A 15,269-nucleotide genomic window follows, 5' to 3' on the forward strand; every position below is an offset into this window, starting at 1 on the left:
GTCAGGTAATTATAACAATAGAATGTGCCGAGCTGCTTTTGGCATCTGCTATTGTCGCTTTTGTTATGAAGGTGACAGGGCTGTGGAGGGAACGGATTCATCACGGTGACACCAGATACATGCAGACATCACAAAGCCCCTGTATTTCTTGAAAGAAGCTTGCGGAAAAAAAAACACACATTTTCAACAACCAGCCCGACAGTAAAGTGTTGTTATGAATATGAATATGAATGGGGCTTAAGGAAAAGGCACACGTCTCCTCGTCTCGGTCGCCTGATATTGTAATGAGTATTTCAAAGTGGGAAAAAAAATCAGCCCAAAATAGAATTTAACGTCATTCTTATTCCTGTAATTTGAAAGTACCTGATTTTTTTTTAACACAAACACGTCTCTTCAAATTGCCAGAGAGATGAGAAAGATGATTGTCATCAAAAGACAAACTTGATGGTGAACGAGAGCCTCTGACAACACCTTTTGAAAATAACACCACCTTTGCATGTCAATTGAAATACTCCAATAAACACTAATATCTTAACTTGGAGGACAAGTTATTCCAAGAGAGTCCCGGTCATTACTCCACCCCGTAGCGCATGCGGAGGAACAGGTTACCCCCCCCCCCCTCCCCAGTTCCCCTCCCCCCGAACAGGTGCGCCCCCGACTGACGAGAGGGAGGCTCTAGTGCTCCAGCCAGGACACATACACCTAATCCGCACCACCCGCAGACGGGGCCAGTTGTGTCTGCCAACTGTGTCTGTAGGTCAAGCCAGTGGTATCAACGGGGGGCGCGAACCTGTGACCCTCGTGTTGGTACAGTTAGGCGAAGGAATAGATCACGACACCGCCCGGGCGCCCCCGCTGTCTTTGTGACTTAATGCGCATGATATGAAATGTGAATCAGTTCTTCCTTGGCCCATAATAACCAACCTTCATACCAAGTTTTCTACGAATCCGTGCCTGACTTTTCCCAGATATCCAGCTAACAGACTGATGGACAAACACACAGTTGAAAACATCACCTCCTTGGTGGAGGAGGTAACAATAACAGTACTGGAGTTGTCCTGTGGTTCTGCTTCCTTGTCATTCCACCAATCTAAACTGCAGTTTCCTTCCATGTTGCTTCAAATTTCAGGTTGGTTCATAGCTTCTTCACACGAGGGGACCGGGCGTTTCAGTCGCAATTACATCATTTTGACGTTCTGCTCAAAACGAAACCCCCCCCACGTGAAGCATGAGCCAAGCTTTAGGCTGTTTGAGTGGATGTGCCGCTGGGATGCTGCCACAACATCAACCTCCAGTGTGTCTGGCTCCGTCAGGCTCCTCAGGGAACACTCCCCAGCTATAAAGAAGGAAAACGCAGAGCCGAATTATCACACGCGGCAGGCAGTGTGTGTGCGTGTGTGTGTGTGTGTGTGTGGTAGTAGCATGCATTTTTAATGTGCCACAAATAAGAAATAGCGCTGCTGCCTCTTCGTCTCTCGCTCTATAACTGGTGGCTCGTTTAAGATTGACTTCTATTTGTGTGAGTTTCAGCAGCTAATAAAAGAAAAAGAGGTCTTATCATTAAAGGCTAGAATTGCTTCAATTTAACACAGAGCTCCACACAGACATGAGATGAGGTGCTGTAGCTATCAAACCCCGGCCTGGAAATCTCTAGTGTGTGTGTGTGTGTGTGTGCATGTGGTTGTGTGTGCCTATAGCGGTGCTTGTTAGGAAGCCTGGTGGAGTGGAAATGTGTGTGCGGGTGTAGGTGGAGGGGGATGGGCGATTGCGCCCGTCCGTCGATATTCCGCTCAGAAAAGCGTTTTCCAAAGTTTCTTCCCTCCACCGAACGCGCTCGTTCAGAGCGGACACGTCAGACATCAAAACACGATGAAGAGGAACGCCTAATGACCTGTGTGGACTGAGTCTACAAATGATACTCTCTTTTGTTTCTCTAAACCAGTGGTTCTCAAATGGGGGTCCGGGGACCCCCAGGGGTCCGTGGCACTTTGCCAGGGGGTCCGCGAAACGTTTTCAGGAAAATAAAAATAAAAACTTTTTGTTGTTGTTCCCAAAAGCTTCATAGTTCAACAAAAATATGTTATGCTTTAAATCTAAAATGGTTCATGGATTACATTCGAATCTAACAAACATATACATTTAAAAGTCAAGCACGTTACCGTGGAAACAATTAAGCTTAGCCCAAAATCACAAATCAGAATGAAGGGGGTCGCCCGGTAGATTTTCTATCTTGTAAGGGGTCCTTGACTGAAAAACATTTGAGAACCTCTGCTCTAAACTATTTCCTCCATTATTCCACATACAGTTCATTTGTGTGGTCGATGCAAATATGTGTCTGTCAAATGAGTTGTGAACATGTATTCTAATTAAGCGTACAATATGTAATTTCCTGCCACTAGGGGTCTCGCGTAACCTTGCGAGGAAGCTGGCTTCACGTGAGATCATGAGATCACGATCGCAGAGTCACACGACAAATGCATCTTGCCGCGCTCCAATCTGTTGGTTTGAATCTGAGTAAAGCAGCTTCACGTTAAAAATCACCGTTTCCCCAACGGAGTTCGGTGGCCGGGGCTGCTAGCCACGCTGGTTGCTAACGCTAGCTCAGCCTTGTTGTACGTGCTCAGCTTGTTTTTAGGTGAGGATTTCTTCATTGTTCAAGGTTTGTAGACTTTGTACCATGACCCGAATTCTAGTCGAGGTCCACTCCTCTCCAAAACAACTGGATCAGTTATTAAAACGGGTAAAAAAAAAACACTGAATAAAGCAGTTTGTTAAAACTCACCGTTTTTCCGAAGCAATTCAGCGGAAACAGGACATCAGTGAGGCGAGCTGTTTAGTCAGCTTCTCTAAGTAATAACTTCAGATCCAGACAGCCGATGATGATTCAACTCCTTCATCTGGTTAATAAATATAGTTAATTGAAAATAGTCCATGAATTGTCTGGAGATCCAGCTAACAGCCGGTGCTCTGATGATGATGATATCATCGACAGGTGCCTCACCAAATGAAATGGACCCATGTCCTTGAATATACCTATTGATTTCTCTGGATTTGAACGTTGTTGACAACATTTGGATAATGTTAAGTACACAACTAGAAAATATATAGAACATAGAGAGGTCTACTCGTTTTGAGATATTTTAAGAGGAATATGGAAGAAAGAGTGACGTGGCTACAAAGAGCAGCTCTATTGACCTAGTTGGCGCTTTTCTTCGGGACGTTTTGGACGTGTAGCGTCACATTTGCTGCAACATCTATCTGAATTCCTTTCTGCTGGGCTGGTAAGTGACGTTTCAAAAGGCAGTAATGACATTTGCTGAACTAGTAAACCGGCCTACAGTTGCTATAGAACATAAGCACAGACCGTTGCGATCGCATTTAATTTGACTGTGATATATTTGCTGAAAGTCCTGCTAAAGTGCCTGTAAGATGCTCCGGCAGAGATAGGCCAGTACCATTATACTGCAGTGGTCCCTTTGAAAAATTGCAGCGAGCCTTTTTTGTGACTCGGCAACCTATCTATTCGCACCAGATTAGAGTGGGCAACCTCAAGCATCAAACCTTTTTTTATATTAGATTCTCTGACCCACCTTGTATTGCCCAGTCACAGCCCAGCACACTGTTAACCTGCGAGCTTTATAGAGATGTGGCGTGGGAGGGGACAAGTGTTGGGGGGTAACTCATTACAAAAGTAACATATTACATGTAATATATTACTTTTAGCAGTAACTCAGTAATATAACTTATTACTTAGAGGATTTCAGCAATATTATACCAGTTACTTTGTCAAGTAACTCAAGTTACAAATTGAGTTACATTGTTTTTTATCAAAGCACATATTTAAATAAAGATACAATCATTTCCTAATCAAACTGTGTCTTTTTATGCAAATAACCACTACAGATGACAATAACAAAGGAAAATAATAACATTTAGAATTTTGGATTGTTTACACCGACTTCAAGGCGGTTGACATAATTTTTCGGGATGGTTCCCGGCCCCCGGGCGGCGATGTCATTCTGCTGCTGCTGTTATTTTGGTGAAAGTAATGCAAAAGTATTGTTAATAAGTAACAGTTACTCTACACAGAAAGTAATATTGTAAAGTAACTTATTACTTTCAAATGAAAGTAACTAATATGTAGTATATTACATTTTGAAAGTCACTTGCCCAACACTGGAGGGGACTAACTGTAGGGTGAGTGTGCGTCCCACGGAGCATTCCCACGGAGCACGGTTACCGGGTTCAGGAACCACCTGGAGGTAGAGACAGTGGATCTGTTTACCGCCCCGAGGTTTCCTGCGTACGCACTTAGCTCTTCACCATCCCCAGAACACACACACAGCCCCAGAGCCACGCCTCACTGCCCTCCACGCACGCCGACGCGCACCCTCGCCATTTTCACCACGGCTCTGCAAATACACGGAGACACCATCTCACCTCTCACTTTCTGCATCTCGGCCGGCTTCTAGATGCACCGTCACGATTCATAAAGTGCCCGTCACACTCTCTGCCTCTGCTTAAGATTATCACTATCTTCTGCCTGTGAGAATACACAGTGGCCCCCCGCGTCACTGTCACACCCGGGCTGAGGGATATATGATGAGGTGACTTTGCGGGGTTAAGGGGTCAAAGGTCGGATAGGAAGTGGGTGTTCCCACGGTGACAGCGCGGGGCATGTGCGAGACGGGCCGGGCTAATGTCGTGGCTCAACGCTTCCTAATGACCTGCCACCTTCCAGGCAGCCCGGGGAGCCTTCCTCTGAGATTTATGACCCGTGTTGTGCTTACCTCTCTCTGGGTGTGAAGGCTAGCAGCAGCAGCAGCAGCAAGCAAGCACACCCGCCTGCCCGCCATCGCCCCGACTTGACTCCTTTTGGCTTCACATTAACCGGGGCCGTCGTGAACTTTAAGGGGCTCGTCTTTACTACCGCCGGAGATATTCCGCTTCTCCGAAAAAGATTGAGAGAGTAAAGATCGCTCGGCTATTTCATCGAGCGCCATCGTGATCTTTGGAGTTGTTTCTGCGATGGAGTTCAGCCGCTGCTCTGTCCTTGAAGAAGAAAAAAAATTGATTTGTGGAACTCCCCGCGGTGCGTCGCTGGCAGACACTCAAATCCAGGACGTTTTTCTCTCCTTTAGGCTCGGTGATGTGGCAAAGAACAACAACAACAGCAACAACAACAAGAAAGGAACATTTAACAGGCATTCAAAGAGACACCTCCTCGTGTAGGCCCTCAGCCACTGTAGACGAACACTGATAATGCTCTTGTGATGATACAAATTGTTGGCTCGTCCGCTGCTTCCCTGAAGGCCGAAATGTGTTGATCCACCACCAGATAGCCAGACTGAGCCCGGGGGCGGGACACAAACAGCAAGGAGAGGCTAGTTTATAATTAATACACACACTATAAAATATGTATTACCGGGGCGGATGTGGCCAAATATGGATTTTGAGTTTTGATTTTCACTCAGGATAATTGAAGCACTTCTCAGGCAAGTCATAATGAATCAGATCCACGCTCACCAGCGGGCCCGCACGCTGCCAAGAATGTAGAACCGCTCGGCAGCACGCTCGCTCCTCCTGCAAGTGATCTTCTCCAGCAGCTGGTTCTGATTTGCCTCCTGCTTACCCCGGCTCTATGAAGAGGGATTGTTAAAGCAAGTCCACCTTCCATTTTGGGATTCGTAATGCCTCCCTTGATACAGTGTGTGTTGGGTCGCTCTGGGCTGGGTTCACCCACTCCGTATAGGTACCAGATACTTTGTGTGCAGAATCGGTTGTGTTCAGAGAGATACACTGCCAGAACATGATGGGTGTTTGGAGACATTCTGATCATGAAGGCTGAGGGGAGAGTGCAGGGAGGGAGAAAATGAAAAGCCATATACACAAACATAAAGCCCCTCCTTATGTCCGTATTTGTCAAAACCACTGTTGAGATGTGGCCGGCTGTCGTCGACCGCTCTTCGGCTCCCCCGGGGGCCATTGCCGGGATCACATGTGGACACGTGGTTAGAAAGCAATCTGACATCTCAACCCCCCCCCAGACAACCCTCAGCCCACTACCGCACCTCCTCCACCCACCCCACCCCACCCCATACAACACAACACACACACACATACACACACACACACACACACACACACACACACACACAGGAGAATTGTGTCAAACTGATTAGCGTCCACGTCTCCCCTCCCTGATTAGATGTGGAGTAAATGAAGCGCCCCTCCTGGTCTGCGTTTCCATAATGTCAGGTAATTAAACCCCTGTGTTTTAATAGCTCAGGAATAGACCGACCCCTCAGGAGAATAGACAACACTGATACATGTAGACTCAGCTGAAGACTAGCATACTATATTAGCTTGCATGGAAATGGAACTGGTTGCAGAGATTATATACCGATAAATAGATAAGCGTCAACAAGCTTTAACACGTTTACAGCATTATTGACAAGTGTTACAGTACATAATACTGCCAGGCATTCTATGTGGTCTGCAGCTCTAAGCGTTTCTCTCGCCTCAAATAAAAGTCTTCTCGGCTATTATTAAAGTGTTTCCTTTACATCGACGCTTTTGAAAAGCGCCAACGGAGAATTTCCCAACCTGGCAGCAGCAGCAGCAACGGGGGCTATTTATTTGTTGATGCTTCTTCTCATTTGAGCCGTGCGGTTGGGCGATGCTGATGGCTGTCAGATGGGAGAGCTAAACAGCCTGTGGGAACGCACACAAACAACTCTTTCATGGGCATCGTCCGAAAAACCTGGAAAGAGGTGCTATTGTAAACATGACAGTGGATTGTCAGTGCATCAGTGTTTGTGTTGCTGTTTTTTTGTGTGTGTGTGTGCTATGCTTATACAGTATGTGTACACACCACACACACACACACACACACACGCACACACACACACAACAAAAGCGCTTTGATGAAACACACACTCAGCAGTCGCCGGCGAGCGGTCTTTGTCCGCGTGCCCACTCAATATGTGGTGCTGCTCCAATGAGAACAATGCACAGCACAGAGGGGTTTGCCACAGAAAGGTGTGGAAGCCGAGTGACCTCCTGAAAGCACCCTTCAGCACATTGCTAACGAGCAGAAAAGAAATCTGAGTCACAGAACTCTGTTTAGAAGAGAGCTCCTCCACACATAGCACACAGGTTCATTATCTGTTGCTGTTGTGCACCTCATAGAATAAGGGCCCAGGCCCAATTCAAAACTTTGGAGAAATAACAAGGATTTAATGGGTATCGTGTCGCCCGCTTAATAGGCGATGCTGCAGTAGGAAACTGAAGATCATTAAAAGCCATGTAGCGGCGCATGATTCTCCCATCGCCCCGCCGCCTGCTTGAACTGCACTTCAAACACATCGGCTACCTACTTTACACTTCGCCCGCGCTCGCATTAACACGTGTACTTTAAAACACGTCTAATCGACAGAGAGACCAAATCAAAATAGGTTCATTTTTTTAATGGTGTCTCCTCTCCTCTCCTCTCTCTCTCTCTCCAGTCATCTGCTCGTGGCGTTACCTCCTGCTGAACCAGTACGCTATATGGCGGATGCGGGGGATTCACTGGAACAATACTAAGGAGCCGTTTTTTTGCTTTTGAGTGTTGGTCCCAGTGCTGAGAATAGAATACGAGTGGCTGGGGCTATATTCTGAGTCTGCTTTCAGACATCTTATCTGTGTCACATGTGACTCCTGTCTGTGTCAGCTCCCCCCCCCCCCCAAAAAAACAAAACTAAGATTGTAGCCACACTGTTAGATCAAAAGCCTCTCCTCTCAGCTCATGCGATGCAGCCTGATGATGACTGGTAGTTTGTATGTAGTGTTTTCCATTCAGAAACGAGCAGATCCTACAAAGTGCAAGAGTTGGGTTTTGGTTTGTTGTGCAGCAGTGAATACTTGCAACTGTCCACGACTACAGGCTCGCTGTTAATTGCTTTTAATGAGCCACATGTTTTATTGAGCTTAACCTCCGTCGTGCTGCCAAGATATCTGCCAAGGCTGAATTACTGACTTAGGAGTGGATATTGAAATGAGCTGCTGACTGAACCACAACGTCCGTTGCCAAGTTTCGCTAATTGAACGGTCAAAGAAATAACACAGATCATCAGAGAAATCGACTTTATCCTTGCTCTTCTCACAGCCTATCAATATCAGCGTTATTGTATAATAAAGCTATGCTTGTAATTCTAGCATCGTCAACGTTAACGAATCTACAAATTAAAACCTAATTGGCTTCAAGCGAGACACAACACAACTTTGTCTGATGATGTGTCTCCGTGTTTGATTAGCGAGCCTTTCTCATAATAGCAAGAATGTGGCGATACAAAACAAAACAAAACAAATCTTGGAAAAGCAACAAGTATTCTGTGATTGGATATTGAAAATGACCCCCGATTCAACCACAGGTTAATTGCCACGATAAACAGTCCAGAGATGTACTAGATACACCAATGGGCGACTTTCTTATTTTTCTTCGGATGAAGGTGCTCACAGAACTGCATACTAACTCGAGGCAAAGCTCTCTTCCACGACTAGACTATCCTCCCCTCTTCCCCAGGGGATGCCGCTGGCAACTACTGCTGTGATGGCATGTAACAAAGCCTATATACACCTGGTCGTGGGAGACAAGAGAGAAATCCCTCCGATTTTGCTCTGACCATTCTGTCCATCACCTCCTTCTCAGCAGCAGTTCAATTCATGAGATGATATAAATGACACATTTTAATCGACACCATATGAGATAAATAAAGTGTTGCTTATTCTACATTTGCTTACTATTTGAATAATATCACTGACTCTTATTTCTCTCTTTTCCAGCAAACTCCAGTCTTCTGGGAGGAGGGGGAGGTGAGTGAATGCATTGTTTTCCATCATATCATGCCTCATCCTTCAGTCCAGTAGTATTCAAGCAATTAAAGTGACACCCATCAAAGCTGGCATATGGCACGTCCATATTCTTTTGTGGGTTAATTGCGGACTTTAGTGTGTTTCGCCCCCCAGGCGTCTTTGTTAAATGTAACTGAATGGCGGACCGATTCGATCGTGGCACAGGGCGACCTTGCGCGGCGCCACGCCGAGAGATGGTCATCATTACTTTAGCGGGCCTGCCGAAGAGCGTTATCTTCAAAGCGATGGAGGAAATCTGAGGCGACCAACCGTGGGGGGGGGGGGGGGGGGGGGGATAATGGGCACGGAACCCCAATAGAGTGTTCTTCTTCTCTTGTGAAATTTGACTCACACAGTGACATGATTGAAGTAATCATTCTGCACCCCCCCCCCCCCCCCCATGGGGTGGGCTTAGAGTAAAACGCAGTTAGATGTGGAATTTTCATTTTCGATCTTAGAGGAGTTTCGGACAGTAATGAATATGAAATAAGGTCACTGCTTGTTTATCCGTCTGTGTTGACTGTCACTTCGGATGTCTCTCCCGACATCATAGATCTTCTATTACGATCTAGATGGGTCACCTCAGGCTCTGGGAATTCTAATAAAATGGTAGCAGCAAGTCTCCCAAAAGGTCACTGTTATGCCCGGCCTAGGGGATACCCAGCACAACATAAAAGAAAGTGACTCCCCCTTTCCCCTCTCCCAAGGATGACCATGCCACGACAGGTTTTTCAGTCCACAGAATAAGATTTATTTAAATATAGCAGCAGAGAGCATCGGGATGAGCACACTCAAAATAATAAACTAAATCTATATTTAAACCTAAGCTTACCTGTAAAGAAAACCCCCCCAAATAAACAACATGGTTCTTACCTGCTTAACTAATGACAAACACAGGAGAAAAGTTAACTAAAGATAAATCAAAGATTCTCACCCCTACATGCTGCTATAGGACTGCTCACAATTATCATCAAAAGTTTAGTACTTGTTACAATTATCAAATGGGTTTAGCTAAGCTAGCACACAAAGAATGAGTCAGCTCCTGCCATGACACAGCCGGGTTGGGAGGAGGAAAAAGAGGAGTGAAGAGGCCTGGGCCAGGCTCCTTTTAAGGCCAGTCCCATCAGCCTCCCAACCAATCACCAGCCGCACCTGTAGAAAAGAGAACATGGGAATGGAGTGACAGCTCCACCGGGGGCAGGGAGGGAAAACACATGTCAGAACTTCAACAACTGGATAGTCTCTAACCCCAATGTGGACTGCCACAGAAATGACCCACACTGGGTCATAACACCCCCCCTCCTAAATCAAGCATTTCTCCCCCTCAAGAAATGCTTGATACCACCTTACACCATCTCCACCCGAGACAAGGCATCCGCCACAATGTTATCACTCCCCTGAGGGCAGAAAAAAAGAATGCCAACACGCTATGCAAATGTCAGCCTGTTCACCTAACAAACAAAAATATCACTTTTTATTTATTTTTTTAAAGATCACAGGCCTATAAAAAAAATAACCTTTATTTCCTTAAAACACGAGACCTCTTACGCCTCCTCTTTTTTCGGGCACGCGCACCAGCACCCGCTGGGCGGACTGGGGACGAGCGCCCAACAGAGGCAGAGTCACCCATGCACAACACGGCACTCTCCGCCACTTCAAGGGGAGGAAACACGTTTCCTCCTGCCAAGTCATTACCAAGAATTAAATCAACGCCAGGTATTGGTAACTGAGGACACACACCAAGTTGAACCGGGCCTGACACAAGTGGAGAAGAAAGATGAACACCATGCAGGGGCACACGCACCCCCTTCATCTTAATTCCTCTCACCCACAGGTCTGATCCACAGTATGACTGATTTGAAAATGAGAGGAGTCAAGAAGCCTGGGCCAGGCTCCTTTTTAAGGCCAGTCCCATCAGCCTCCCAACCAATCACCAGCCGCGTAGCAAAAAGAACATGGGAATGGAGTGACAGCTCCACCGGGGGCAGGGAGGAAAAACACATGTCAGAACTTCAACAACTGGATAGTCTCTCTTCCCCCAATGTGGACTGCCACAGAAATGACCCACACTGGGTCATAACAGTCACGTGGTCACCTCTCCCCTGAAGTGTTGTGAGAGGACTGTGTGCCTGGTGACGCGCGCTTAGTGCTGACCTAGCAAGCTAACTTGAAATAGAGATTGTGAGTTCCCAAACTCCACACAAACCACACATATAAACACAAAGCTTTAGCGACTACATTAACAAACTTCAGCTTTAGCTTTAGCTAATCGCTCCCTGCTAACATGAGTTCCTGTTGCCAAAACTCGTGAGTCTGTGTTGCTGAGATGAACAAGTTTAATTTCCCCCTGATCTGTCTGTCTGAAAAATGCCATTTTAGTGTCAGAATATTCGGAAGATATGTGGCTTCGGAGAACGGGCCGAATATTTACTTTAATGAAATATGGGGGCGAAGGGATCTGTCATAATCTGAGATCACGTTGACTTGATCTAGACTCAGACCTGCCTGAAAGTCTCCTAAGTGGGCGTGTCCATGGAAAGCCATGAGCAAAACGCGCGTTGCCAAAATGACAGGAAGTGAGTTGAAGTTGGGCCGTCTTGCTTGAAATCCCATTCATCTTTGATGCAGCATTGACCTTTCACCAATACATTAGAAGTGAATTGGACACAGCTTCAGCAACAGTGCACACTGCCTTACATCTTTGGTGTGAGCTCTATTATAGATGTGATCATATGTGACATTATTACAGATGGTTATGCCAATTATATTCAGATTGTGTGTGAGTTTTTGTCCCAGTTTAGTGAGTGCCCGTGACGATGATTTATGGCAAGTAAGTAACAAAAACATTTTCCGCTAAATAGCCCTGAGTGAAGCTCTCTGTCATAATTACTCTTTGGGAGCCAAACTTGAAGGATGTTTTTTAAAGATCCCCCCCCCCCCCCCCCTTCCAAGCAGCCAGTAAACCAAGTCTTTATCGACAGTTACAGTAGTACTGGATTTTAATTTGTTGCCCGTTTATCTTCATATATATCAGCCCTGTCAATTGGGCCCTTGTTTTGTTAGGTCATTTATCAGACATAGAGCGAAAGAATGTAGATGAACAGAAGAATAGATTAAGTTTGTCTCTTTCTTTCTTTCTTTCTTTCTTTCTTTCTTCTATTTAGTTAGACAGGACAGTGCACATTAATAAAACAGTTTACACATATAGAATCATCCATACATGTCTACAGTAAAAGTGCTGGGATTAGCTGAAGCTAGTTTTCACCCACAGTCCTCGGGACATAAAGAACTAAAAACTACAAGGTAACTACAGGAATAAAAACAATACGAGAATAAAAAGCAATACGGGAATAAAAGCAATATAGTAAAATAAAAATGCACAAGGGATAACAATACATACACAGGATAAAAACAATACAAACAAACAAGATAAAAGCAATACAGTTAAAGTGCACAGTTAAAGTGCAATATCAGTACAATAAAGTGCTGATACAGTAAAGTATATATATATATATATATATTTTTTTTTGACTGTCACGATAAGATGTCGCCATTTGAATCCGAATATTAATCACCTCGGCAAGGGACAGGCATGAAAAAGTAATGACGTCGACCCAGAAAGCACTCAGCCGCTCAGTGCACATGGTCTGTTAGGAGTGTATATACAGAGCTGTTGAAATCTTATTCGCATCCAATCACGCTGCCTGGAGTGGCCCTCACCTTATCTGATGCGTGGTTAAGACTGCAGACGGTCCAGGCGTCGTCGTGCTGCAGCATCCCGATCTCTATCAGTGACATGGAGAGGCCCTCAGCGCACTGATCACAGCCATCCAAAGAACTCGTGTGATTGAGATCAGAGGTCATGAACGTGTCTCCATAAGTAAGCCAGGCCCTGTGTAAAGCACCTGCCCATAATATATATATATATATATATATATATATATATATATATATATATATATATATATATATATACTTCAGCGCTGCACAGTGTCCTCCTGATTGATGTCTCTCTCTCTGCTTCACTTGGCTCCTCGTGTTGATTTGCCACATACTGTATAGAGGAACACAAGAAGCAATTTTCTCTGCTATTATGTTTTCAATATTGTTATTTTGTGGCAAATCACCCGTTTACAGTTGTCAGAACCTCCGAGCGCACGGCCCTGTTGATTGATCCACACTTTCTTCTTCAACTAAAAAGCAGGTGTTAAATTAGGTTTGGACTGCTCTGTGACAACATAAACAGAAGTCAAGCTGGATTTGTGATTGTCGATATTGGATCGAGTTCTTATGAGCAGATTATAACCATATGGTGGAATTGACTTATTTATTTATTTCCCACGTGACTGTGGAATGCAAACGGTATTTAACAACCCCCGAGGAATTGTTGTAATTGTAAGCTAGTGTCACTTTTGAGCGCAAAGCCTGCTTTCATTTCCTAATTGACTTGCAGTGATGTTATTCATGCCAATTTGACTGGCACAAGCTGCGACGCCAATTATCTCTGTATAACACCAAGACTCACATTTACATTTACACTCGCGTTCATAATGACCACAACAGCCATTATTATTATTATTATTATTATTATTATTATTATTATTATTATTATTATTATTATTATTATTATTATTTATATTAATTATTTATATTATATTATATTATATTATTATTTATATTATATTATATTATTATTATTATTTCTTATGTGGTTTCTTATGTTTTCCTCTTTTTTTTTGACCCATGCAAAAGGATTAGGAGATGCTTGTAACCAATGAGAGATCGCCATTATTTGCCAAAGAGCTGAAAATGTTATTCCCCCCCCCCCCCCCTCCCAAAACAAAGCACGACATCGTCTGTCTTTTATCTGCACGGGGCCAAGAGGGCTTTATCTCCAAGTGTCTTTATCACTTGGAAGGTGGCTGCTAAACCTACAAAGCTGTTCTCTCCGCTCCCCCCCCCCCTCCCCTCCCCTATCTGCTAAACCTACAAAGCTGTTCTCTCCGCTCCCCCCCCCCCCCTCCCCTATCTGCGCTTTGGCATGTGAGGACCTCCTGCCTGGGTCGCGCCGGCGATCGATGTGGAGAGGAGATGTGCTCTCATATATAGGCCTCCTCCTCCTTATCTCCCAGCTGTCTTCTCAGGGCCCTGCAGAGGGGCAGGATGATCCATCATGTTGGCCTCACACACCTGAGCCACGTTTAGTTCTCCTGTGGAGCTGTGGAGGTGGAGGTGGAGGTGGAGGTGGAGGTGGAGGTGGAGGTGGGCCTCCCGCCAGCCAGGCGGACGTTGGACAAAGTCTTTGCTTCTTAGGCTGTATGGAAAGTTACTTTACCACCTACACACTTTTTAGAAGTTCCACTGGATTTACATGGGCATTTGAGGGATTTCTTGTGCGTCATGCTCCTATAGGTGTGGGTATCTCTGGAAATAAAACCCTGTATGGCACATTGTTAATCCAAGCGAGATGTGTAGTCACAGCTATGCAGAGAAGTCTTTTGTTGGTGCTCATTACAGTCTGTGGGCCTGGAGCCAGAACACTGTGACAGTTTTGGGCAGAAATAACGTGTTCTTCATGAAATTAGAGCTCTTGGTGAGCTCTGTTTTGCAACAAACAAAAACACAAAAGCAGACTAGAAAAGTGCGTTCAGCTCCACCAGGCACCACTACGCCTAACCATGACCAAACCCTGACCCAACTGCGAAGGGAACCGCTTGCAGATAACAACATTAAACTGCCACATTGTTTAATTGAGTTTGGCATAGGGCCAAAGAGTGAACGGCACGTGTCGTGCTTATAGGACGAATCAGCGTGACGTCACTTGCCACCCAGAAATGCGTAATCCCGCGGCAGTTAATAGTATGAGTTGTGCCAAACAAATGTTAATATCTCAAAAACTATACATGAGTCATGACATCGCTTATATTTTGACATTCTGAGTGAGAGCAGAAGTAGCTCAAGAGTTTGATGTATAATATATACATGTCGTGTTAAAGTTGTGTGAACTGTCGCAGTTTTTAAAATGTAAACATGAGTTAACTGGCTAGAGTCAGCCACTCAAGCCTCGCGCCACTTGGGCTCCATAGGGTTCCATTGCCGTTGCCACCCAGTGACGCGGTTTGTTTACCAAAATGCTGCTCGGCTGATCCCTCGTATAGCCTGTCTTACAGTAGCCTATATATCGTATACAATAAAGATTTAAAAGCTTATTCGATTCAGTTAATGCTGGAGAAAGGGTGGGGGGGGAATTTAAATAAAACAATAACAGACTTCAGCCCCCCCCCCCCCCCACAAAAAAAAATCAATCAAATCAAATCAATAACAGTATAGTAGGCTACTATATTCAACTATACATTGATATATCCTGGTTTTCA

The 15,269-nt window shown here is 45.0% G+C and overlaps 1 protein-coding gene across 1 annotated transcript in view; it reads left to right on the forward strand.

Moving 5' to 3' along the window:
• macrod2 (mono-ADP ribosylhydrolase 2) overlaps positions 1-15,269 on the forward strand; it is a 591,249-nt gene that overhangs the window by 155,828 nt on the left and 420,152 nt on the right. The window contains exon 4 of the mRNA XM_083657986.1: positions 8,827-8,856. Coding sequence (XP_083514112.1) covers positions 8,827-8,856 — 30 coding nt within the window. The remainder of the gene's footprint in view (positions 1-8,826; positions 8,857-15,269) is intronic.

The sequence above is a fragment of the Poromitra crassiceps genome (genome assembly GCF_964638095.1).
Source record: "Poromitra crassiceps genome assembly, chromosome: 22".
NCBI classification, from domain to species: domain Eukaryota; kingdom Metazoa; phylum Chordata; class Actinopteri; order Beryciformes; family Melamphaidae; genus Poromitra; species Poromitra crassiceps.